Raw genomic sequence first — 27,341 nt, 5'->3', positions numbered from 1 at the left:
GCACGAAAGTTAGTAGTGTATTGTCAGTAATGTACTGTTAGAGGCATACAGTTAGATATCCCGACAGTTATGTTTTTAGGGCTGATATACTGTTCTAAAAAAATTTAAATAAATACAAAAAAAAGTGCTTGCTCTTTTACTTTGTCTTGTAAGATGTTCAATGATGAGCAATTTTGTGCCTTCAATACGTCAGGAGTTCTGCAAGTGATACCAAAACTGCTTCACAGAAAATGTAGGCAGCGACGACTCAAATTCCGCATTTGCAACTGGACCCAATATTCCTATGGAGAGCAGGGCCCAGTGTTGTAGTCCCTCCTGCCATGTGGGATCCTGCAGTTTTTGTTTTATACCTCGAATACGACAGCTTTTAGCGACTCTAGGTATAAATGTGGAGGTCAGAAATTTTACCCACCATGATTTTTTTCAGTTATTTGTGGGTGATCTAGCCCTGGAGGTGATTGTCCAGTAGACTAATGGCTCTGTTAGACTATTTATTAGACAAACGTCCACATCCAGCAGTTCTGGGGCATGGATCCCTACAAGTTTGCCTAGAATCATAAACTTAACAGGTTTGATTTTATAAAAAAGAAACAAATTCCCCCTTCTCCTACCAGGCTTCGAACACTTTCCATAGTGCAGCAGTGGTGTTCCAAACTCATTTTGAAGACCCTTTTTAACGATAACCATGCTACAATTGCCCAGATATATTGAGGCCTCTAATCTCCCTGCTAAAAGTATCCTATTAAAGGCGGATTCACATAGCTGTATTTGCGCCACGTATTGCACGCGCAAAATTTGTGTGCACAATACGCAGTAAATGGAATTGATTGATTTCAGTGAGAATCAGTCTACTTTATTCAGACCGCTACATATAATGGGTATGTGCTATACAAAAAACCCGACAAGAAACGCCCACATTTGTCCAGCTCATTCACCCCTTCCTGGCAAGTAAAACACAGAAGTATCTCCAGAAAGAAGTCGGATTTCTAACAACCATGGAAAGATGCCCGGTTTTACTTCCCCTTGTGTCCATCACAATCAGGCCTCTGTAATTACCTGGTTCAAAACATACCACACAGTTTCATATTGTTCATCTAACATTTGGGAAGGGCCCATGGGGGAAATATATTTAGGGAGTCAATTTATTTTTTTTTGTGTAGCTTGTGTTTTCCATGTAGGGAGGGATTCTTTCTGGGAGAGGTTGTGTAGAATTTTTTTGCCAGATAGTGAAATAAATTTGATTTTTTTAATGTGTTTCTTCTACATTGAATTTCCAGACTTGATCACTCACAAAATCTTTAAAGGGGGTCTCCGGTTACTGGACAACCGCTTTTCGTTCAAAAAGATTTTATTGTCACAAAGGAGTCAATGCATAGATGACAGTAATACACATCTGAACAATGAGAGAATTGTAACCCAGAAAAAGTGTAAACATCATATATCTTATATCATAGAACCTTAATGGTGGACAACCGCTTTTCAATAGGAACCCCTATGTAAATAATTAACAGAAGTATAATTACTGTGGCTGTCAGGATCCAGCGCTGTAGTACGCTGTAGTCCTAATGATTCATATGGCAGAATATGTTTCGGGAAACCAGGTGACCGCTGCGGCGAATGAGAAGCTGCAGCATCACAGCTCCTTCTCCTGACAGCGGTGCTCACATCCTGAGCGCCATGATGCCAGGAGTTCAAAAATGTGTTGCTGCAGCCTTTATTGGCTGCAGCAATCACATGATTTCCTGAGACATCTGTCACTGTAAACCGCTGGACAGCAGTAGGCTGCAGTGCTGGATCCAGGCAGCTGCGGAGGGGTAAATATATCTCTATTTATTATTTTCATACAGGGGGTCCTATTGAAAATGGGCTGTCCAGTAATTGTAAAAACACTTTAAAGAGGAGGATATTGTTTTTAGGAAGTCAATATATATATATATATATATATATATATATAAAGGTGAAAGCCCTCACTGACTGACTGACTAGCCACTAATTCTCTAACTTCCCGATGTTGTACAAACATGAAATTTGGCAGGAGCATTCTTTAGGTCCTAAATAGGAAAAGTAACGGAGTCACAACTTGATTATTCAATGCTTAGTGCAAAAGTATTGTCACCCCTATGTAATGTACCTAATCTAATTCTCTAACTTCCCAGTGTCGTACAAACATGTAATTTGGCATGCCCATTCTTTAGATCCTAAATAGGAAAAGCAAAAGGGTCACAAGTCAATTATTCACTGCTAATTGCAAAAGCAAGTGCACCCCTATGTAATGTAACTTCTCGGTGTTGTACAAGCGTGAAATTTGGCGTGAGCATTCTTTAGGTCCTAAATGAGGCAAGTTGGAGGAGTGGCACATTCTGCAGAGGGACATCGGTAAATGCAGCCTAAGGAGAATCTAATGCTCCTCTATGTGTATACATATTTTCTTCCTTGGTTACTCTAAAGTAACCTTGACTTTTCCGTGCAAACAACGTGTAAACACCTGTATTAAAGTAACTCGGGCGAAGCCGGGTATATCAGCTAGTTTATTTATATTTTCAGTTTAGTTCATAAGGTCTACAAATAAGCAGAAAATCTTTTGGGACAGATTGATCACTCACAAACCTATTTTTTAATAAGTTCGTTTACTATGCAGTTTCCTTAGTGTTCCTCAAACCCATGATTTAATAAGTAAAAAAAATATTTGAGTTCTATTATGACGTGGGTTATTTACATCGCCCGCAGCTAAATGAATGCACGACTAGCTGAGTTTGCATAGTCAAATGCACACTAGCAAGTTACTAGTGCGGATATAACAACACTTGCCTTCTCTAAGCTTTTCTGTAGTTAATCTGACTGTAATATGCACAGTTTTGAACTAATAATGTATTAAAAACAGTAAGTTGTTGCAATTTTTGCTGATAAATGTAATGCAATCAGTTAAGTTAAAAGGGTCAGTTACTTTTTCACAGATATCGATGTTGTAATAATCATAAACTGTGCTTATTCAGTTTTCTTCTGTCTAAAATTACATTTTGTCTAAAGGTCATATGGCCCACTGAGAGAAAGAGAGATGTAAAACTTAAAGGGAAATACTATTGATGAGCTATCGCTATGATAGTTTATCAAGAGTTGATTAGCTGGGGTCTGCCTCTCTGGACCCTGGCCAATTGGTTCAATGTATGTCCGCTGTCAGCACCTTAATACATAGGTATGGAGCGGAAGCTGCTGCTCCAATCTGTGTAGTGGCCACTGCTTGTAACTGCAAGCCGTTGATTGAAAGCCTCAGCCACCTCATGTGAACTTCTGCTACCGACCATCAAGATGATCCCAGTTCTGTCTTGGGTTGTCAACGGTATTTTCTGGTACCTATAAAGACATGCAATTAGTGTTTCTCATAACACTAACAACTTTTATTAATACCCAACATCATCCAGAACACGAAAATGGTTGCAGGTATTAAAGGAATGACTACACCCATCAATCTCTGATATTCTAACTTTAAATCATGTATCCCATGACCCCTTTTCCATTGAAGTATCTTGGGCTGAATCTAAGATGGTTGCCCTCAAGATGGCCAACAAACACCACCATAGTACCAAAAGGTTTTCCCTCATCCATCTAAGTGTTCTACTAAGTTTCCTACTTGTGTCTCCTTTCATTCAGAAGATGTTCTGGGTAGCCCTGAATAGCAATGTATGTAGCTGTATGGAAACAGAAAATTGAGAGTAGAACAACACTAAATATTCCATCCAGTCTGCCATAATGATTTTTCTTTTAATTCCTTTCTTAGGATAGATATATCCCAGACGTGCTACACTTCATGTATTGTTAATTTTTCAACCACATGTCCTGACAGTTTGTTCCAAGCATCTACTATAACTAGTATGATTACTATGTAGGTGGCTTCTTTATTAATGCCTACATCTCCTAAGTGTCTGACTATCAGATGTCCATATTTTAACACCATAGGACTTAAGTTTATATTCTGGCTAGGGTGCACTTAACGCAACAAGACGAAAACTTACGTCCCGTGGATGGTGCGGGCTCAAAAGTGAGGCCACGCCATCCCGCAGCAGGAGTCGGCTGTGACTGATAGCTGGCCTCCCTGTGAGAACACCGATCCCCTCTTATATGCCATGATCAATGTACATTGCGTCATGTAAGGAGTTCACACGGGGAGTGTGCTCCCTCTGTGAGGGCCCTAGGGTTACAGAAGTACTGCAATGCATTATCATAGAGATCATAGCTTTTATGGTTCAACTCACCTACAGTAACCTAGAAGAAAAAGTAAAAAAAATTAACTTAAAAATATTGTAAAAAGAAAAAAACTTTAAAAAAATAACAAACCCTCTTTTTTGCACTCTTTCAGGTTTGTAATAAAATAAAATCCAAAAATCCCACATATTTTGTATCATCATATCCATAACAACCTGTACAACAAATTAAACACACATTTATCCAGCATGGTAAAAAACGTGAAAAAAAACCTAACCTAGCAAAAGAAGACAAAGGACGGTCTCACATAATTTGAATTGCAGAATCCATGATTGTCACGTGTGTGGATGATCTGCAGTATTCCGCACACATTAAAAAAATAGAACATTCGCATATCTGCTCCGACCCGTAATTGATACTATGGATAGGTCGCAGTTACCCGCGTCATTGCCTAGCAATGGCGCAAGAAAAACAGTGATTTTTTTAAATTTGTACTGCGCGCCGCGGTCATCCGCAGTACAAAGGAAAATGAGTACGCAGGGTCGCCAACCACGTTCAGAGCCAGATTCCACTGCAGGCTCCCGCATGCAGAATGCAACCCGTTCGTATGAGACCGGCTTAAATGCTTATATTGTTCATTTTGCCTCTCAAAAAAACGCATTAAACGCCTCATCCATATGGGCGATACACATTTACACCGGCCGCATCGCAACCGAAAGGCTACCTTTAAGGCTGGAGCTGCTGCCGGATTTCTTGTTTGTTTATTTGGTTCTCTTACCACCCACCTTACCGAGACACCAGTGATTAGCACTAGTTCTCGAGCATAGAAGAGTACTATAGGGCATTTTCTAGTATCTCTGTATATGGTTAGGCGTACAAACTATAAGGTTTTTTTCAGGGATAGGGTATAGAAGTATAGTGAGGTGGAGGAAACTTGATTCTATACTTTGGCATAACATTGTCTCACACCCCTGAAGCCTTTTTATCTATCCTGGCAGCATATGTTTTGGGCATCAGGTTTGCAGTTGCAATCATCAGTCAACACCTGCAAACCAAGATAGCCACTGTGGATTATGACAGATGGTCATTCTGCTGTATAGCAGACACCTTGTCTGGAGGCGTGTAACTGGAGATAACTATCACGCGGAGACATATAATTGAAGTCTGCCTTTAGACACCTGTGGCGCATGCTCTGAGGATCCCAATTATTCCTTTTGAGCAGGCTCCTAGGTGCCTGATCCCATGATTATCCGGTTCTATCTATATTTGTATATGGCTCCTGATGAACCGCGAAGGCGGTAGAAACGCGTTGAGCCTGATTGTTGTATAATACAAAGAACCTGGACAAGAAGTATATTTTTCCAACTACTCATTGCTATACGCTGTGGATCTTAGATACTGGTATGCACCACCGTATCCCTAAGCCAGACAAGCAAAATTGACATTGGCTCACGCTGACATGAACTCTGGCTATTAGTGAAACTCTCTTGTGAGATAGAGGTGAATATTGTATCCGGTCCTATAATTGACTGGGGAGATCGCCCTAGCAGATATACGGAGGTACTAAAAGGAAATGAATCATCTGTGAATTTTTTATTCAGTTGTATATGTTCTCTTTATGAGGCCTTTGGGATGCGAAATGACGATCATGTAAAAGCTTTAAAAAAAGTTAAAGTTTCATCTTCCCTCACCAATGCGTTGTTGAGGGGATATGAAACTTTTTACTGGAGGCCTCCGTATTTGTCCCACGATGCAATCATCCTCCACGGACCTCCTTTTGCTTCTGACATTTCGCCTGGTGGCAAAATGACAGATGGATGCACAGAAGCCAGGGGAGGCCTGGGAAATTCAAGATCTCTTTGCTCCCGGCTACCAAAAGTAGCCTAGAGCAGTGACCGAAGTCCCCATTGAGTGATTCCCGGTCACGTGCTCGCCGTTATTCCATGGTATAAAAAGGTAGCGATCTACCTTGGACCGGTCTCACACTACCGGATAGGAATTGTGGATTCCGCGAGTGTTTGATCCGTGATAAGTGCATCAATCAAATGCATTAGATTACACAATTCCGCTCACATTAGCAGGTTGGAATTACGTAATCAACTCGCAAAAAACAGAACGAAGCAGGTTCTATTTTACTGCAGATATCCGCGACATGAAGCCCATTGTGCTCTATGGTCGCGGATATACCCGCAGCGCATATATAATTACATTTTGTATGGGCTGCGGGTATCTGTTGAGCGCCTTCTGTGTGGGACCTCAAGCTTACGAGTCTGAGGAGGTGCGACGGTTCACAGAGCGCCACTGTTTACACCCCATCCCTGCCACTGAGGTGAAAAATTACTCCCCAAAAAAGCGTTGGGTTTGCAGTAAGCATGGGAGAAGGAGGGTTACCCAGTTTTATTGCCCCATGTGCCCATCCCAACCAGGCCTCTATAATTATCCATTTTCAGACATCAGACTTTTATCTAAGATTTAGGTAATGCCAAAAAGGTTGAGGGGGAGGGGGATTCTTTTTAGGGAGTCAGTTTTTTTTTTTGCACAAGTGAGCAATGGGGCCTGGAATTTATTCAGTTGTGCCCTGAAATCCAATGGGTGTTCCCTTTATTATAGGCCTAGCCATGTATCCAGTAAGCAGATTGGGGCTACTGCTGAACGCAGAAGAACTAGTGCTATAAAATTTGGGGTCCGTCTCCCCAGTTTTCCCTGTTTGAAACAAGAAAACTGCCATGAAAGTGACATTTATGAAAAAAAAAATTAAATTTATTTTTCACCTGGTTTATAATAAATTTTGCAAACTGTAGAGTCAGAATACTCAGTTAACCTAGATAAATGGGCTAAGGCGTCTAGATTTTAAAATGAGGTCAATTGTGGGGGTCGTTGTATAGTTTTGGCAGCTTGATGGCTCTACAGGGGAGCAATGGGGCCTGGAATTTATTCCGTTGTGCCCTGAAATCCAATGGGTGTTACCTTCATTACAGGCCTCACAATGTGTCCAGTAAGCAGATTGGGGCTACAATGGGTATGTTTCTGAACATGGGACAAACAGGCGTATCCATTTTGGGGTATAAGTCTTCATTCATATGTGTGGTGGACAAAAAAATGTGTCGTGAAATCAGGATTTATGAATTGGCTGAGCCGCGGCATTGATTGGCCATTTCATGAATCCTGCCTCCACAACGCACTCGATATTGATCGGTTCTTTGGCCTCTGCTCTGCCAATCAATGTAGCGCTGGATGAACTAATCACAGCCATCGCAGTGGTTCATTGAGTGTTGCATTAATTGGCTGAGCTGCGCTAGATGAACCAGTCAGAGCCATCGCTTCCTGGAGGTGGAATTTATGAATTGCACAACCAGTAAGTGATCTTCTGTGGGCAATGAGGACTGAAGGTTGATGCGATAAACAAGGCGGCTCCATAAGAAAAACATGGGCTACAAAAAAATAGCAAATCGCTCAAATATGGAGCATGCCCTTATTTTTTTTCGCAACATTGCATCAGTGAAAACATCGCCAATGTGAAGGAACCCATTGAAAAACATGGGTTTCACAAACATGCCATTTCTCATACTCTCACATCACAGGAAAATTGCACGAATTTGTTGCCCATGTGAAAGAGGCCTTATGGAGTTATTCTATGTTAAAGTGACACGTCAGATTTCCAGAATTTTGGCCTGGTCATTAAGGCACAAACAGGCTTGGTCACTAGGGGGTTAAAAATGCATTCCATTTTTTTCTTATTTTGTGATACCCTCACGGTATCAGTGACCTCTGCTATGAAGACTGCAGTTCTGTAGCTCGTCCCCTCCAGGCTGTGTATTCTGCACTTTTAGACTCGAAGGGGGAATTAACGTATTTTTCCACAGCCGCATTCACTGTCATTGACCTTAAAAAGGGGTGGTAGGACAACAAGAAATCCTAATTACAGAGAATCTGTCAGTTAGGCCGCCTGCACACGGGCAGAAATCCCGCCGCGGTATTTCCCGCGGGATTTCCGCCACCGAAAGTTTGCATAGGAGTGCATTACAATACGCACTCCTATGCAGACGGCGGCGGTTTGGCCGCGCGAAATCTCGCGCGGCAAACAAACCGCGGCATGTCCTATTTTTGTGCGGGGCACGCACTCACCTGGCCGCCGGCTGCGGTCTGCACATGCGCCGACTGCGCCGCAGCCAGCACATGAAAGAGCCGGGGCCGCAAGGCGCGGGTGAGTACGCGCTCGTCCCTGCATGCTCTCGGGTCGGGTCCCGCGGCGAGAATTCTCGCTGCCGGATCCGACCCGCTCGTCTGCAGGCGGCCTTATTCGTCACCCACCTCTTACTTGTATGATCTTATTAACAGTTGCTTCATGATAGTAAAAATAGGACTGTTGTGTGACAACCAATTCATCCTAAAATTATTATGTTCTTATTTTTGTTATTGTTCCTGGACTTCATACAATCCAATACTTTCCATTATGTACTTCAAATTTAGCATTTTACTAGCCTTACATAGTATTGTTCTTGGTTCTCACTTTTGCCTGTTCTTTTAGGTGCCTTTCACAGATCTTCTGGATGCAGCAAAAAGTGTGGTACGGGCTTTATTCATTCGTCAAAAGTATATGAATATGTCCATGCAAACCTTTTGTCGAACTACTGCTCAGCACCTGAAGAAACTCAGTGATGAAACTTTAGACAGTCCACTTCAAGAGGAGAGTGCTGATACCCCTGTCGCTGCAGGTAATATTCAGGAGGGCCTTACGCAAGGGTGAGTCTGCAGGGTGTAAATGCCATTCACATAATTCAGATCCGTTCCTTCTCTTCCAAGGTTTTATCCATTCTCCACACCCTGCTGCACTACCCTGCACTTTCATTATTAATTTTTGTGTCTGCAAAGTGACCATTGGGCCAATTTTGGACTGTTTATACCATTAGGGGGCTCTCAGCCTTCCACCTAGGAATTGTCTTTAACGCGGGTATGGGGTTGAAGCTCTTTTTTTTCCTAAGCTCAGAATTCCTTCCTTACAGTCAGAAACCTAACCACAGACTTCATTGAGAGCTTCATAAATTAGTATACAGTAGATATAAAAAGTCTACACACCTCTGTTAAAATGCCAGGTGTTTGATCGGCTAGGGTCCGCCGCTCAGGAACCTAGCTGATCGTACGCCTGCTGTCACCACAGCAATAGACAGGGGTTGGAGAGGAAGCAGTTGGGTCCTACACTTGTGTAGCAACCGGCATAGCTGTTATTAAAGTCAATGATGGCTGCAGTGGTTGCAACTAATTGGTTCCGCTCCGACCCCAGTGTTGCCACCCGATCCACTGGGGCTCAAAGTGGTGGACCCCAGACGATCAGCTATCCGGAAGATATGTCATCAATAGTATTTCCATAGAAAACCCTTTAAGATGTCAGTTTTTTTCCACAGATGCTCCTGTGCATCCTCCCTTCTCTGACCAGCATCCATATGACGTGTGTGACCCCAGCACTATGCCACCTGACTTGGGCTTTGTGCTAAAAATGGTGGAAGGTGTGGTACATGTGTATACAAAGTACGATATCATGGACAAGTAAGCGTTTCTTTTTACATATAGTATTACAGTGACATATTGAACTTCTTTTCTTTTTGTAAACCCAAAGTATCAGAGGGTCTCATCATTTCAACCTTGATAGTTTGTGGTGCATGCCACATAGGAATGTAGTTGTGATTCATACCACACCACTCAAATCATCCTGTGGTTTTCCTTGTCACTGTTTTAACTGTAGCCTTTGTTACATTTCTTAAAGTGCTAAAGTGTTTCTGCCATTAGCTTAAAAAGAGAATCCATGTTGCTTCCGCTGATTTTTTTTTACTGAATCGGAGTTAGGGTCAAAATTGTGAACTGTATTCTAAATGTAAAGCCTCATGTCCTGCCAGAAACTCCTGCAGCTCCTTTAATCTTGCTGTTGGCCTCTTGGTGTGGTCTTCTCATCAGTTTTTGAGGGATGCTCAGTTCTTGGCGATGTCACTGTTGTGCCAAATGTAATCCCCTACTTGCTGGCGTGTTCACTGTGTCCGATGATATATATAATGCCTTGGAGATGTTTTGGTCCCTTCTCCTGACTGATACCTTCCAATAATCCGATCCTTTGATGTGTTGAAAGGCATCAGTTGGCCCAGAGGCACCATGTAGTTGCAGCTACAACATTCATATGCCAAAAGGTTTCACAGGGTGACCACGTGGTGCTTCTTGACCAATGAGGCTGTGAGGTGCCTTAATTGGAATATAGTGCACAGTTTTGAATGGCCCTCTGGTGCAATAATTTCTGCTGTATCACTTCAAGAACCACTTTCTGTTAAAGAACTTCATTCTTCTGCTACATTAGTAGGCTAGTTTGTAGGCCATATGTATTTACCATGGTTTTTCTTTCAGAAATACTGAACTGGATCTTCCATATCTGGATCTTTCAGAATTTGTGGCTGACATGAATGTACTCATGGCTCTTATTATCAATGGCCCTATGTAAGTAGTGTAGAAAAAGGCAGTAGGTTTCACATGGTTTAATATTTAAACAAGGTGTCCTTTTATATTGAGACTGTTATGTGCTATCAGGAAGCAAACTATTGAATAATTAGCTTTCTTTCTGTTTATGCTGTGTCGGCATGTTGCTGGGCACCAAGTGTATTGTTGTACCTATTATTTTCCATTTGTGCTTTTTCAGTCTTTTTTGTGTACTTTTCATTTAAACAGTCACAAACTTTTCATGTGTGTTTAATCTCCCCACAGTAAATCATTCTGCTACCGGCGGCTGCAGTATCTCAGTTCCCGTTTCCAGATGCATGTTTTGTTAAATGAGATGAAAGAATTAGCAGCTCAGAAAAAGGTGCCACACAGAGACTTCTACAACATACGTAAGGTGTGTACATTACTAGTCTCTGACATTTAGTTATTGAAACCAATTATATGAAAAAAAACTGACTTGGAGTTCTCTTCTAAAGGTGGACACACATATTCATGCGGCATCCTGCATGAATCAGAAGCATTTGCTCCGATTTATCAAACGATCAATGAAAAAGAACTTGGAAGATATAGTTCATGTGGAGGGAGGAAAAGAGCAGACACTGCGACAAGTATTCCAAAACATGAACCTAACAGCATATGATCTCAGTGTTGATACGCTGGATGTGCATGCGGTGAGAATGATGTTTATACATGGAAAATGATAAGCCTTATATATAGTAATATTGGACAGTAAAGCAGGGAGCTGCTGCACGCCTGTCTGAGAAGAGTCCCAGTTTCCTTATGTCCTAGTTGCATGACCAATAAGCAACCCCAACTACAAGATAGTAGCAATAGTATCGTGATTAAGAAGCATACCACTAAGGTACAACAAAGATGTAGTTTTGGCTGTTATGGGAGTGCTGTTCATTAAAGCAAGTGGGGTTATACACTTCTGTATGGCCATATTAATGCACTTTGTAATATACATCGTGCATTAAATATGAGCCATACAGAAGTTATTCACTTACCTGCTCCGTTGCTGGCGTCCCCGTCTCCATGGCTCCGTCTAATTTTGGTGTCTTCTGGCGTTTTTAGACGCGCTTGCGCAGAAGGGTCTTCTCCCTTCTGGTCAGTCCGGGCACGAGCTGCGTTCTGGCTCCGCCCCCTTCTACGTGTCATCGCGTAGCTCCGCCCCGTCACGTGTGCCGATTCCAGCCAATCAGGAGGCTGGAATCGGCAATGGAACGCACAGAGCCCATGGTGCACCATGGGAGAAGACCCGCGGTGCACCATGGGAGAAAACCGCAGTGCATCCCTGGGAAAGGACCGGCGGCCATCTTTAAAAGAAGATGCTGCGCGAACTGGGACGGAGGTAAGCGATTTTTTTTTTTTTTTTAATTACAAACGGTATTGATTTTAACGGGGCAGAATGCGGGGGTAGGTTGAAAATTGCATTTCGCCGCGGGACAACCCCTTTAAGTTTAGCACAGTTACAGGAAATGTTCCTATGACACTTGCTGTACTGCAGATAACTTTCTTTAGGCTTCTTTCACACAAGTATATTTGTAGCCATTGGTAATAGGGACGTACCGATGAAACTGAATCAGTATGGCATCATTATTTCATCCATATTTGCATGCATTAATGATATTTTCTACTGGGCAACAACTAATCCATTTTTTTCTAATCGAAAATAATACCAATGAATGCAAATATGGATGGAATACAAATGCATCTGTATTTTAATCACTGTTCATAGCCCTCATAAACATATTACATCCGTAAACTAAGCAAAACTAGTATATACTGCATTTTTCCAGTATTTCCATATTTTATACGCTCATGTAAATAGAGTCATAGGTCAACATTAGTACCGTATTATGGTCCGCTAAACACTGATTTAAATACAGATATGAAATGCACTTTCCTGAAAGAGGCCTAAAGTGCAGTTTTCCCCATTGGTAAATGTCATGGTAAAAATGTCATGAATAAGCCACAGCTTTAACATGCTGCGATTTTGAAAGGTTGGAGCAGATCAAAATATTTAAGAAATTCTTATTTTTCCACATACGGATGTGCCAAATGTAGTTTTACTTGCCTTAAATCCCCCAAAAAACATAGAGGAAGGGCCTTGTAAACCTTATGTGTTCAAGGTGAACCAACTTCTTGCACTGACTGAGTCACTAGGATCCACTAGGCTACTAAAATGAATGCTAGCTTGTAGACGTTGTTAGTGACTGGATGTGTATAATTTGGAATATCAATGAAAATACTAGCAAAACATTTTATGGAAAGTGGGCATTCATTTTCAAGTCCAAAATGTTAATCTGAGGAAAGTGTTATCCAGATCTGCTTATACAGTATAATGATACATTCACACTGCATTGTAGTCTCCATCCCGGGGATCCATCTGAATTCCCTGAATTTAGCAACCCTACTGGAACCATAGGTTTTGATTACTAGAACAGAGAGCAAAGCTACAAGCTTTCAACCTTTGTACCGGAAAGAATAGCATAATCAGTAATGGAATCCGAGGATGGAGGTTACAATTCAGTGGGAATGTAGCCTAATAGATGGAAATTTTTAAAATAACTATCTGGTTATATCAGGTGGCGGTATTAAACCTTCACGCTCATATATCTCTGTGTAACACGAGCACAGTGATATGTGTATATGAGACTATTACACTTATTGCATGTGACTATGGTTAAGAATTACTTTACTTACGCCTGTTTGTTTTGTTTCATTCCAATAGGACAGAAATACTTTCCATCGCTTTGATAAATTCAACGCCAAATACAATCCAATTGGTGAATCTGTTCTAAGAGAGATCTTCATCAAGACAGATAACATAGTGTCAGGAAAATACTTTGCTCACATAATCAAGGTATTATTCTTATGGGCTCTTCCTTTGTACAGTGTATTAGATGTAATTTGGCAATTGTTGAATGTATATAGACAATATATTGCATGGGAGTTGCAAACAGAGGAAGTTCCTTGACCCTCAGAAAAGCAGTGAAGTATCTCACAAAGCCAGAAGTCTATTTGGTAGAAGTGGTCCATTACTGAGTGCAGTATTTAGGGTAGGTTCATGTTACATCTCACACCTGTCTATGGTTTTTGTCCCGAAGATTTATCCGGACAGAATAGAGTAGTCGGCTATGCTATTCTGTCTGGCTAAATTGCTGAAAAAGAATGGTAACCTACTTAAAGACCAAAGCTTGCAGTTTCTCTCCAGGCTTTTTTCTTTTTTTATATAATTATAATATAGAATTTTTTAGCTTCCAACAATATTAATAGCTGTTCACCAGCTGTTCAGGCTCTTGTCAGCATTATAAAAAAAGGCTAGGCTACTGTTGCTATAGAAAAGGTCTAGTACTTCTGCATTTCAGTTAATAATACACTAAACAATGCAGTATTATCTGTATTTGGAAATATCAGTTGGTTGAAAATATTCCTAATGATGTTTAGTCTTAGGATATAGGGACCCATGCCACGGTCTGTTGGAATTTGTGCACATCATAGATCAGCATTATCAGAAATTGCTAGTTTAGCTCCGCAAGGCTTCTTTCTCAGTTATTAAAAAAGCAAAAATAACCCCATGAAATTCACCCATTTTTAACAAGTATGTTTTTTCCTACATAGAAGCCTGTGGGAAAACACTAGAAAAATTACCATATTAGAACTGCAATTTTGAAAAAAAAAACATTGACTCCTAAAAATACACCAAGTTAGGGAAAAAGCACCAAAAAGGATAACATTTGCTTACTGAAATTTTTTTTTTCAGTGTGAAGGCAACCCACAAAGTGTTAAGCGTCTCCTTCCCTCTAGGACAGAAGAAAGAAGAAGAATCAATTGGTCTGGCCCCCTTAACCCACTCCCGCTATATGATGTACATTTACGTCATGGCAGTTGCGGGGTAAGTATGAAGAGAGATCGCGGGGCGACTTCTCTTCATACACTGCGGGCGTCAGCTGTTTATTACAGCTGACACCCGCGGGCAATAGCTGCAATCGGCTGCGCGGCCCATTGTGGCTATCAACCCTCTAAATGCTGCTGTCAATTCTGACAGCTGCATTTAAAACCCCCAAACGATGTTCATGGGTCCCATACGGCCCCCCCGCATGAGATCGCAGGGAGCCGTATGGGTGTCATGGCAGCTGGGGGCTTTTTTAAAAGGCCCCAAGGCAGCCTTAGCAGACTGCCTATTAAGCCGTCCCTGTGAGGTGGCTTGATAGACTGCCTGTCAGATCGCAGTATGATGTGATGCTATAGCATTACATCATACTGCAGGAGCGATCAAAACATTGCATGTTGTAGTCCCCTGGGGGGGGGGGGCTAAAAAAAAGTAAAAATCAGATCAATAAAGTTTTATCAATTGTGAAAAAAAAGTAATAAAAGTTTAAATCACCCCCAATTTTGCCATATCTATAATAAAAAAGTCTAAATCATAAAACAAAAATACATATTTGATATTGCAGCGTCCGTAGAAGTCTGATCTATCAAAGTAGCGCATTATTTATCCCACATGGTGAACGTCGTTCAAAAAAAGGGAAAAAAAAGAACGCTAGAAATGCACTTTCACTCACCCTGTCTCCCAGAAAAAAAGCAATAAAAAGTGATCAAAAAGTCGTATGTATTCCCGAAATGGTACCAACGTAAACTACAGGACATCTTGCAAAAAATCAGCCCTTACACAACTATGTCGATGTAAAAATAAAAAGTTATTGCGTGCAAAAGTTGGGGCAGAAAATAATTTAAAAAAATTAAAAATCTTTGAAGAAAAATTAAAATTAAAAGTAGTACAGCAAAAAAATAAACATGTTTGGTATCGTAGTAATCATACTGACCCATAGAATAAAGGTATCATGTCATTTTTGTTGCAGTTTGTGCATCATAGACACAAGACGCACTGAAAGATGACGGAATGTCGTTTATTTTTTCATTTTACTCCCCTTTGAATTCTTTTTAAAGTTTTTCAGTACATTATATTGTACATTAAATAGTACCATAGAAAAATACAACTCAATCAACAAAAAACAAGCCCTCAAACAGCGACATCGATGGATAAATAAAGGAGTTACGATTTTTTTTAAATGGGGAGGAAAAAGCCAAAATGGAAAAAAAATAGGGTTGCATCACTAAATGGTTAAAAACTTCCTAAACACAAGCACTATTTGTGTAAATTTAAGTAATGCAGTTTACTTGGAGGGATTTTGTGCTGCCCGCAGACTCGAGGAAAGAAAAATTTCGGTACTCAAATTTTATCATCTTTATCCCACAGTGAACACACAGAGGGATTTAAAAAAGCAATATAAAAAGGAAAAGGGTAGGATTAAAGCACTACTGAATACTTGTCTGCTAAATGCTGACTCTCTTGCAGTGGATACATCCAGCTTGTAATGACTTGCGAAGGTGCAGGTAGATGCCCATGGTGCCACTCTACTGATCTGAGCTAAGGATATACCCCCAAGTTCTGCTAAAGATGTTGCTGTTGAGTAGAATAGACCTTCACTGACCAGGGAGGTCCAGATGCTGGTCCAACAGCTCTCAGTTACAGGGAGGAGTTCTGGACTTTCACTTACTGAGAGAAACCCAATCAGAGGCAGAGGGAGGGACCTGGACCGCCCATGGCATCATTCCCGCACAAATATAGCACCTGACAAAGATGTTCCCTGACCTGATACGCGGCCCTCTCCTCTTGCCATGTCCAACAATAATGGTGGTGGAAGTGGCAAAACAGGCTAAAAGGGTGTTAACTAGAGATGAGCGAGCACCAAAATGCTCGGGTGCTCGTTGCTTGAGTCGAGCTTTCCGCGATGCTCGAGGGTTCGTTTCGAGTAACGAACCCCATTGAAGTCAATGGGCGACTCAAGCATTTTTGTATATGACCGATGCTCGCTAAGGTTTTCATTTGTGCAAATCTGCAAAACCTACGAAAGTGATGGAAACGACACAGAAACGGATAGGGCAGGCGAGGGGCAACATGCAGGGCTGCTTCTCAGGTTCCCAGGTCTCACTATTAAGCCACAATAGCGGCAAGAGTGGGCCCCCCCTCAACAATTTTTACTTCGGACAAACACTCATTAGCAAGGCACACCTTAGCTAAGCACCACACTACCTCCAACCAAGTACAATCACTGCCTGCGAAACACATCGCTGCCTCTTCTCCTGGGTTACATGCTGCCCAACCCCCCGCACGACCCTGCGTCCAATGGGGACTCCATGTGTCCACACACTACTCATTCTGTTTGGGTGTCGGATACCTCATCGACAACGCAAGGGGTAAACCATCTGCACTCTGCACCCTACCCAAGTCTGTCAGTGTTTTGGGGAGAGACAGGTAAAACACCTCATTGGGAAGTCTGTGTGCACCCACAGCATGGGTGGCTCCCAGGAACTCACAGACGGTACATAAAGAAATCCCATTGCAGTGCCCGGATAGCTGAGGTTACGTGAGAGGAAATACATGTTGGCTGCGGCCCACACTCCATGCCCTAGACATTCTGTTTTTTTTAAAAGTGCCAGACAGGTACAACTCCGCTGTGGCAAGTCTGTGTGCACCCACAGCATGGGTGGCTCCCAGGAACCCACAGACGGTACATAAAGAAATCCCATTGCAGTGCCCCTGGATAGCTGAGGTTACATGAGAGGAAATACATGTTGGCTGCGGCCCACACTCCATGCCCTAGACATTCTGTTTTTTTTAAAAAGTGCCAGGCAGGTACAACTCCGCTGTGGCAAGTCTGTGTGCACCCACAGCATGGGTGGCTCCCAGGAACCCACAGACGATACATAAAGAAATCCCATTGCAGTGCCCCGGATAGCTGAGGTTATGTGAGAGGAAATACATGTTGGCTGTGGCCCACACTTCATGCCCTAGACATTCTGGGTTTTTTTTTAAAGTGCCAGGCAGGTACAACTCTGCTGTGGCAAGTCTATAGGCAGACCCCAGTAACATTTCTGTTGCAGCAGTATAAGCAGACCCCTGAAACATTTATGTAACAGAAGCATAGGCAGACCCCAGTACCATTTTTGTAGCAGAAGTATACGCAGACCCCCTGTAACATTTACGTGGCAGCAGTATAGGCAGACCCCAGTAACATTCTTGTAGCAGACGTATAGGCAGACCCCATTAACATTTATGTGGCAGAAGTATAGGCAGACCCCAGTAACAGTTACGTAGCAGCGGTATCGGCAGAACCCAGTATAATTTCTGTAGTAATAGTATAGGCCAACCTCTGAAACATTGGGATACCAGGAGCGTAGGCGAAGGCCGGAAAAATTAGTTGGATAAGAGTGTAGGCGTGGGCCCCAAAAATTTGTGTACCAAGAGTACAAGTGTACCTCTGAAAAATTTATCAACTGAGAGGGCAGGTGAAACCCTTAAACATTTTTTTAAAGATACAGCTCACTGTTGCTTAATTTGTAACAGAGCCTGGAGGCAGCCCTGTTGAAAAAATTGGTTCATGTTACAGTCTCAATACTTTTGAAACTTAGAAAAATTGTAAAAACATTGGTAGATGTAGATGAGCCTTTTGGGCCGCAGAAAAATTGGCCGTTCAGCGCGATGACATGTTTCTGGAGGAGGAGTAGCAGGAGGAGGACTAATGTCAAAGACAGATTGACAAAACTAAATGCCCCGTTTTACCGGTGATAGAGAAGAATGCTTTTATCTGCGGTTGCAGCGAAAAGAATCTTTAGGTTCCGCTGCTCTCCGCCGGTGGAGAAGAGAAGTCTGGGGAAATCCAGGCTTTGTTCATCTTTATGAGTGTAAGCCTATCGGCACTGGCAGTTGACAGGCGGGTACGCTTGTCCGTCATGATTCCCCCAGCTGCACTAAACACCCTCACTTGGAAGATCACAGCGGTTATGTAACGCACACTGCAGGCCGAAAAAATTATACGCTAGGCTGCAAAAAGGCCTAGCTGGCTAATAGTGAGCCACTACAACTCCCAGCAGCCACGCAGTAAAATGCACATGGTCACAGGTAGCCCTAAGAAGGAGTTTTTTTCAGATTTTTTTGAAAAAGCCAACAGCCTAGATAGCGTGTATATGTCTTTCCCTCTATCAGCGGCTGTGGCCGTACGCTGTGCGTGAAGTTGACGGGACGCACAGAGCGATGTAAAAAATTATGCAATTATTGGCCTGCACTTGGAGGATCACAACGGTTATGTAACGCACACTGCAGGCCGAAAAATTTATACGCTGGGCTGCAGAAAGGCCTAGCTGGCTAATAGTGAGCCACTACAACTCCGAGCAGCCACGCAGTAAAATGCACACGGTCACAGGTAGCCCTAAGAAGGAGCTTTTTTGGGGTACTTGTTGACAGGATTCTACACTACCACTGTCCCTGCCTCACCAGTACTGCCCCTATACTCTGTATAATTGACTGCAGACTGAGAACGCTATAGTCTGCACAGCCCAAGATGAAAAAAAAGAATTTGTGCAAAACTGCTCCCAGCAGCCACAACAGTAATGCACACGGTAAGATGTAGCCCTAAGAAGGACCATTGGGGTTCTTGAAGACAGAAACAGTAGCCTAACACTCTCCCTATAGCAGGAACAGCACTCTCCCTAATCTCTGCCAGCATGTGTCTGAGGCGAGCCGCGGGCGGGACTGCTTTAGATACTTGGCGGTCAATTGATCTCACCAGCCACTCACTGCAGGGGGGTGGGATAGGGCTGGAACGTCACAGGAGGAAGTTGTAATGCCTTCCCTGCATGTCTATTGGCCAGAAAATGGCGCAAAACATGCAGGGAAGGAAATGGAATTGACTCGAGTACCGCGTGGTGCTCGTCTCGAGTAACGAGCATCTCGAGTACCCTAATACTCGAGCGAGCATCAAGCTCGGACGAGTACGTTCGCTCATCTCTAGTGTTAACAACAGCCTCAGGCAGTGCTCCCCTCTTCAGTGCTTGTCTATCAGTTTCCAGGACGTAGGATGAAAAAATTCTGAGAATTGATGGTGTAGCCTTAATGAAGAAGATCTGGATGAGTAGGATGTCCCCAGAATATGCCTCTCAAAAGAGTTAATAATAGCCGGAATCATACCCTGCAGGGCCTGGAGGGAATGATCGCAATAATTATTGCCCCTTCGTCTCTGATTTTCCTGAGGACCCTCTGAATTATAGGGATAGGGGAAACGCATAAACAAACTACCTGCTCCAGAAAATCAAGAGACTGTCCGTTACCTCTGACTGACCTGTTGGATTCAGGAAGCAGAACCTCCTGGAGCCTCTTTTGCTACATTGGCCATGACATCTATGAGGAGAATACCCAGTCTACTGATAATCTGGCTGAACAGCTCCTTGTTCATGACCACTCACCTGGTATGATATGATGGGGTTTTTGCTGAGCCCATCTGCCGAGACATTCAGGCTGCTTTTTATGTGAATGGCTGAAATGTCTTTTGATATTGTTCTGAGCACATAATCTTCCAGTATTTCTGCTTCAGGGAGTGAGATTTCATTCCTCCCTTCTTGTTGATATAATACACTGGCATTGGATTGTTAGACTGGACTATGACTGGTTGGCCCTTAAAAATAGTTTACAAATATAAAAGACCCAGACATATCGCCCTCAGCTTCTTCATATTGGAAGGTAATCTCTCTTGAGGTGTCCAAGATTTCTGGACCCAAAGATTGCAAACACATGTTACTGAGGCATCCGTGGTAAAGCTGGCATGAGATATTTGCCCCCAGTGAGGTTGTTTTCCTATACCCACCATGTCAGGTCCTGATGTAAGCGTCTTACCAGCGCTGGATAAGAGCCTTTAGGTGTAATAACCGCAGGTCTGGAAGGTAATCAGGGACGAGCCAGAGGAAAGCAACGGGAGGTCTCGGTTTGCAGTACAAATGGATGAGGGTGATGTAGTCAGAAGTCGGTATCAGGAGGTCTTGTCACAATAGCAGAAGAGTAGGCAGAAGTGGAGCTTGATAATCAATGCTGGGGAGCAGAATAATCAAGCAAGGAGGGAATGGAAGGGCCAGGCTTTTATAGTGAGTTCTAATCAGGCAGAGTTTAAGGCCATACTGCAGGAAGATAGCTTAATATTATCAAATGGCACTCACAATCTGTATATGTACATCCCAATTGTTGATGCACAGTGCAGCTAGGATGTATATACACGTCCTCCACATTCATTGGCACATCTCATTATATAGCGTTCTGCCAGTAAAAAGATTGGGCCGGTACTTTGTCAGTTCTACTTTAATGAAGTGAAAGGAAGTTGTAATGATCAGCTCTTGCCAATGAAAAGTGGTGAATGTAGTGATTAGGGTGAGCCGAATTACCAGCTGATGATAAGCAAAACGAAGAAACAAAATAGGGACCTTATGTTCCTAATGGCCTTCTTACACAGGCCGACAGTCAAGTAAACGACTGCACGAGCGCTGATGTCACCGCTAAGGTCGTCAGTAGAGATCAGCGAGTATACTCACTAAGGCTAACTACTCGAGTGAGTAGTGCCTTAGCTGAGTATCCTCCCGCTCGTCTGTAAAGATTCGGCTGCCGGCGCGGGTGACAGGTGAGTTGCGGCGGTGAGCAGGGGGGAGCGGGGGGAGAGAAGGAGAGAGAGATCTCCCCTCCGTTCCTTCCCGCTCCCCCCCGTCGGCCCCCGAATCTTTAGAGACGAGCGGGAGGATACTCGGCTAAGGCACTAGTCGCTCGAGTAGTTAGCCTTAGCGAGTATACTCGCTCATCTCTAATCATCAGCACTCGTGCAGAGCATTTAGACCGGCAGATCACCTCTGGATCGTGGGCGTCTTATTTTGCGCTTTGCCTTCTGTGTGAAGCGCTAAATGGGGAACATTTTCACTGAACAACACACCCACGATCCAGCAATGGTTTTTAAGCTGATTGAAAGTCATCGATAAGAACGTTATCATGTGAACGAAAAGTAAGAGACTTTTGTGCTTTTATGTTTGAATGAATTTTGAGTGATGATCGTCCAATGTAAATGGCCCATAAGGCCATTTGGTATTGTTATGTACAGGAGTGTAAGGCCTCCTTCCCACGGACGGATTTCCGCCGCGTTGCCCGCAGCTATTAGGTTCTATTGAACCTAATAGCTCAATGCTCACGGTGCGGAATTCCATCGCGGAATTCCGCACCGTGAATTCACCCGACCTCACCCACGGGTGTACGCGCGGACGGCTTCCATTGCAGTCAATGGAAGCCGTCCGTCACGCTATCTTCCGCTGTAGCACAGCGGAAGATAGCGTGAAACCACTTCCCTGCATACGGCCGCTGCGTTATATGACACGGCCGGCGCGTCATATGACACGGCCGGCCACGTCATGTGACGCTGTGGGCGTGTCATATGACGTGGCCGGCGTGTCACATGACGCTGCGGCGCGTCACGCCGAAGCGTCTTGCGGGACGTAGGACGCTGGATCCGCAGGAAGTATTGGGGTCTCTGGGGGGGCGCCGTGACGGGCTCTGCCGCGGAATTCCGCGGCGGAGCCCGTCACGGCCGTGTGCAGCCGGCCTAAGGAAGATTATTTTTTGTATAAATTTGTTTTATTAGAATTATTACATTGAATTAGAAATAAAATAAAATAAAAAGAAGAAAATTTTGAATTTTTTAAAATTATTTCTCCCATTCTTCTTTATATAAAAAGTAAAATTAAAAGATACTGGCCCTGCCCTGGTACCATAAAAAATTATAAAATAGGCATCAAATTAAAGAATTAGTACTGTTTTGAAATTATGAAATTTTGATGAGGATATGTAGGTATCAAACAGTTAGCTTTGGCAAGGATTCCAGAAGTTGATTTTTAAGGACTCCATCCTCTCTGTCTCTAGAGAGCCGGCTCAGCCATACATAGGGCTTTTGCTATTAGAGGTAGAGGTCGCAGAAGTATAACTGCGCTTCAATCGTGAATAAATCTTGTGATCCATGAGTAAGGCCGGTTTCACACAGCCGAGAGACGCGCAAGACTTGTGTGTTGCGAGACACATAAATCTTGCACGAATATGAACCCAATTCTTTTGAATGCAGTCGTATACATGAGCAGTGTTTTCCTGCACCACATCGCCCATTGTCTTCAAAGAGACGGTAAAACACATTGCATGGTGTGTAGAGATGAGCGAGCATACTCGCTAAGGCAAACTACTCGAGCGAGCTGTGCCTTATGCGAGTACCTGACCGCTCGTCTCTAAAGATTCGGGTGCCGGCGGGGAAGACTGGTTAGTTGCGGGAGTGAGTAGGGGGGAGCGGGGGGGGGGGGGGGAGTGAGAGAGAGATCTCCCCGGTCTTTCCCCCCGCCGGCACCCGAATCTTTAGAGACGAGCGGGCAGGTACTCGCATAAGGCACTACTCGCTCGAGTAGTTTGCCTTAGTGAGTATGCTCGCTCATCTCTAATGGTGTGCGATGCGAGGTTTCCCATTGAAAATGATGGGAAACACTTGCTGATCCGCTGGAGCCACATTGGAGGATCACTACTTCACAGTAGTGATAGGAGGCGTTTTTGACAAAAAAAACACCTCGCATTGTCGTGAAAATGCATGCTGGTGAGCCTGATATTTGGCCGAGTTCGCACTTGCCTATTTATAGGTAGCCTCAGATTGATTCCTCCGAAGGAAAAATAAATTTCCTTGCGAGACATGCATACTGCTAAGTTGACCTTGGGAAGAGCCTCCCATTCAGAGGAAGGGAATGGATTAATTAGATGGCTTTAAAAGGGGGTTTCTGGGGCTAAACAATGGCCTATCCTCAGGATAGATCATCAAAAGTTGACTGGCAGGGGTCCCCCGCTTGAGTCATCCGCCGATCAGATGATTTGAAGAGGCTGCAGCACTTGGGCGAGTGCTGTAGCCTCTTCTTAGGCCTGTCATGTCATGTTCATCAGTCGCATGGGTTGAGAGCAGCTCAGTCTCATTCAGGTATGGACTGCAGTGACACTGACTCTCACCCAATTGATGCTGTCAGCAGATCCCAAGAGATGGATGCCAACTGATTAACTATTAATGACCAGTCCTGAGGATAGGTCATCAATAGTTTAGTGCTGGAAAACACCTTTAAGCCCAGCCCCTACATCGGCTTTCTTCTCTGCCTGTGGCCAAGGAGTTTGAAGAAATTCTTGTAAGACTTTTTTTTCTTATTTTTCTTAGGAAAAGGGGGGGGGGGCTGTCTTTTATGGCTTCATGTTCCCTTGTGTCACTGCATCTTTATCACATTTCTACTCAGATGAACTTTTATTATTCTGAAATAAATAAATGTCTTCAGAATCTACTTGGTCTGTACTGTCTGACAGACTGTCATGCTCTGAGAAGATTGAGTTTCGGGACAGAATCTTGAGAGGAATAATCAGTTGGGCGTAACCTCTTGGAAAGCTTCACACAAGGCTTCCGGTACTCTAGAGTATCTAATTCACAGACAGCACATGGACCCACTATGGCCTATGGGGCTATGCACACAGTTGTTTTTTTATTAAACAGATTGTTGGTCCACATGAAAAAACTCATCGCATAATCCATTCTTATCCATATTACAGACAAGAATTTGGAATGCAAATGCATGTCAGTGTTGCGCCTTAACCTCTCGGACACAACTTGCACCCACCGCAAGTGTGCCCCCGGTCTTAGTGTGATCTTTAAACTGTTAGAATAATTTTCTAGCTTCTGTAAAGAAATTTCTCAACTAACGCCACCTCGCATTGTGTGCACCTAGCATGTGGTGCTGCCGCTAGCCCCATTGAAAAAAATGAGCGCTGTGCTGTGAGAGAGCGCTAAAAAATAGGACATGCTGCGATTGCAGTGTGATGCGGGAAAAAATTGCTCATGTTTATGACCCCATTCTAAAAATTGGCTTCAGATTTGTGCATCTCGCAGCACACAAAACTCACACGATTTTCTCGGTTGTGTGAAAACTGCCTTATAGTGGCTAGCTGAAGACTAATTTAGCAGCCCCACCTTCACCTTGCTGCATGCCTGAACAGGAGTTTTGTACAAAAAAATATACAGAACAGGCTAATAAAATTTATAATTACAAAAATGCTTAGAATTGCAATAGTGATAATCGAGAACAGCGTTCCCTGCCATTAACCCCCTACAAGCTGTGATAAATATACATTGCAGCATGTAAAGGGTTCACAGAGGGAGCGCACTCCCACTGTGATGTCATCGTCCATCTGCAATTACCGGTGTCCCAGCCTGCCATCTATTGTAAACGATAAGTATAGATTGCATAGTGATCATAGCTTTTATGGTTCAAGTCTCCTACAGGGACATAAAAAAATGTCTAAAAAAAACTAACTAAAAAAAAAACTTTTTTGCACACTTTCCCTTGTTTGTATAAAAAAAAAAAAAAATGTAAAAAATCGCACATATTTGGTATCATTATATCCGTAACAACGTGTACCGTACATTAAATTGAACAAACTATTTATCCTGCACGGTAAAATTTGTAAAAAAAAAATAAAAACAGAGGCAAACTTATTTTGTTTATTTTGTCTCCCAAAAAACATAATAAAAGGGATCAGAAATGCCTTATATACCCCAAAATGGTACCAATAAAAATGGTAAACAATATAATTTTAAAAAAGGAGTTTTATTGTGCAAAAGTGGAAAAACTAGAAAAATACTAATTTTGTATTGTCATCATACTGGCAGGAAAAATGTATCATGTTATTTATGCTGCAGGATTAACGCTATAAAGAAGAAACAAAACTGACAGAAGTGAGGTGTTTTTTCTCCCTGCCCTCTAAAGAAAATGAATATAAATTTATGAATAAAAACTAGAGCTTGTCACGCAAAAAACAAGCCCTCATATGGCCATGTCAATGGAAAAATAAAAATGTTATGGCTTTTGAAAAGTGGAGATGAAAATCCCCCCCAAAATCTGCCTCTCTATTTTCCTCTCCGGCTGTTTGCAATGGGAGTGGGCTGGGTGGGAGCGGAGCTAAGCACCTGCCCCTCCGCACCCCTTGTCCACAGCCAGCAATGGGAGTGGGCGGGACAGAAAGGGGCTTAGCTCCGTCCCCTCCCATTGCAAACGCCGGAGTGGAGGAGAGCGGCAGAGAGCCGGTGACAGGGAGGGAGGGGATAACTGCTCAGATGGAAGCGTATATTGGCCAGCTGTGAAAACACTGGCCGATATACACTCATGTAAATAAGCCCTTATGGCAAAAATAGGCCCTGAAGGTGTTAAGAAATTCAAACCCTTAGGGGGTTAAGACATTCAAAGTGTGAAGAGGAGACTACTCCGCTTGTCCCTCCTCAAGAAAGTCACCAGAATACCAGAAAAGGTGCCCTCGGGTGGGTGTCACATCAAATGCTGTACCGTATATTCATGTACAGTAGTTCTTTCTAGGATTGTAACTGTGATCTTTCTAGACAGTGTGATTATACATGTGTGTGTGTATATTATATATTTGTTTGTTTTTCTTCTTATTTGCAGGAAGTGATGTCAGATTTGGAAGAGAGCAAATATCAAAATGCTGAGCTACGTCTTTCAATATATGGCCGTTCTTGTAAGGAATGGGACAATTTGGCACATTGGGCTGTCAGCCATAAAGTGCATTCCAACAATGTCCGATGGCTGGTCCAGATCCCGCGACTCTAGTGAATACTTTTTTTTATTTAATACACAATTACTTGTTTTCTTACATCTGGGTTTTTCTAACTTTTTATGCTAAGTTTCTACCGGCAAAATTATGGTGAGGCCTGGGTCTCATCAATCAATTTCCAGGCTAACATGAAAAAACACTGCTCAGTTTTTCTTCTGAGGCCAGTATAACATTACAATAAGTAAGGAGTCAACTATATAGAAAATTGCAGAAGCCAAAACTAGAGGGCACCTCATGAGTGAGGCCAGCCTCAAAGTTTGAGAAGCTCTGGTCTAAATATCATAGCAAATATCTCAGATTACAATTTTGCTTTCATGACTGAACTAGATGATCACATATCTTTTTACGACCTAACCTACTATGTTATTATGACTGATGCCTACTTTTAATTTTCACAGATAGTTTTTTGTCATCATCACTAGCATATTTGTCCAATTACAATTTTCGTTATTTCTCAACATATTTCAACCAAAATGTGTCAAAGGTAAATTAGGTACCAGCCTTACTCAGTGCACACTTGGTGCCCACTTTATCTGTATCGGAAAAAACCTTGAAATGCCACACTAAGGCTACATTCACACGGACGAGCACGACATCAGGCTAAGAAACCCAATATTGTGCTTGTGAACATACATTTTACTCGCGGATGCAAAGCGTTTTTCATGCAAAAACGTCTTGCATCCCTCACCTTAAATTCCATTCTTCCGTCGTTTGATTCACGCATGTCAAAGGATCAGCAAGTGTTTCCCATTGATTTCAGTGGGAAACATCACATGGCACGGCATGCAATATGTTTGACTGCCCCATGTAAAACAATGGGCAATGCGTTCCAAGGGACGCACAAAAATAGGACATGCAGCGATCTTTTACCGTGCAGCATTGCTGTGATGGAAAATATCGCTCAAGTGTACGATGTGCTCCATCCAACGCACAAAATTTGCAATAAAATTCATGTGAATGTGAATGTAGCCTAAAGGCCTTTTACACGGGACAACAGTCTTTTATACGACTGCACGTGCGCTTACATCACCACTTGGGTCATCAGCACTCGTGCAGAGCATTTAAGTGGGCTTCTCGTTTGCTTCTCACTCAGCGCTTCACCTCCTATAGG

At 42.9% G+C, this 27,341-nt stretch overlaps 1 protein-coding gene across 4 annotated transcripts in view; it reads left to right on the top strand.

Moving 5' to 3' along the window:
• Nucleotides 1–27,341, top strand: part of AMPD2 (adenosine monophosphate deaminase 2) — a 93,080-nt gene that overhangs the window by 32,893 nt on the left and 32,846 nt on the right. For all 4 annotated transcript variants that reach the window (XM_066600259.1, XM_066600263.1, XM_066600260.1 and 1 more), the window contains exons 6-12: nt 8,729–8,915; nt 9,603–9,744; nt 10,588–10,677; nt 10,942–11,071; nt 11,154–11,348; nt 13,412–13,543; nt 26,062–26,225. In XM_066600259.1, the coding sequence (XP_066456356.1) occupies nt 8,729–8,915; nt 9,603–9,744; nt 10,588–10,677; nt 10,942–11,071; nt 11,154–11,348; nt 13,412–13,543; nt 26,062–26,225 (1,040 nt within the window). The remainder of the gene's footprint in view (nt 1–8,728; nt 8,916–9,602; nt 9,745–10,587; nt 10,678–10,941; nt 11,072–11,153; nt 11,349–13,411; nt 13,544–26,061; nt 26,226–27,341) is intronic.

Source organism: Eleutherodactylus coqui, chromosome 4, assembly GCF_035609145.1.
Source record: "Eleutherodactylus coqui strain aEleCoq1 chromosome 4, aEleCoq1.hap1, whole genome shotgun sequence".
Taxonomy (NCBI): Eukaryota; Metazoa; Chordata; class Amphibia; order Anura; family Eleutherodactylidae; genus Eleutherodactylus; species Eleutherodactylus coqui.
The sequence above is the reverse complement of the archived record's forward strand: the minus strand, read 5'-3'. Positions and strand labels throughout refer to the sequence as shown.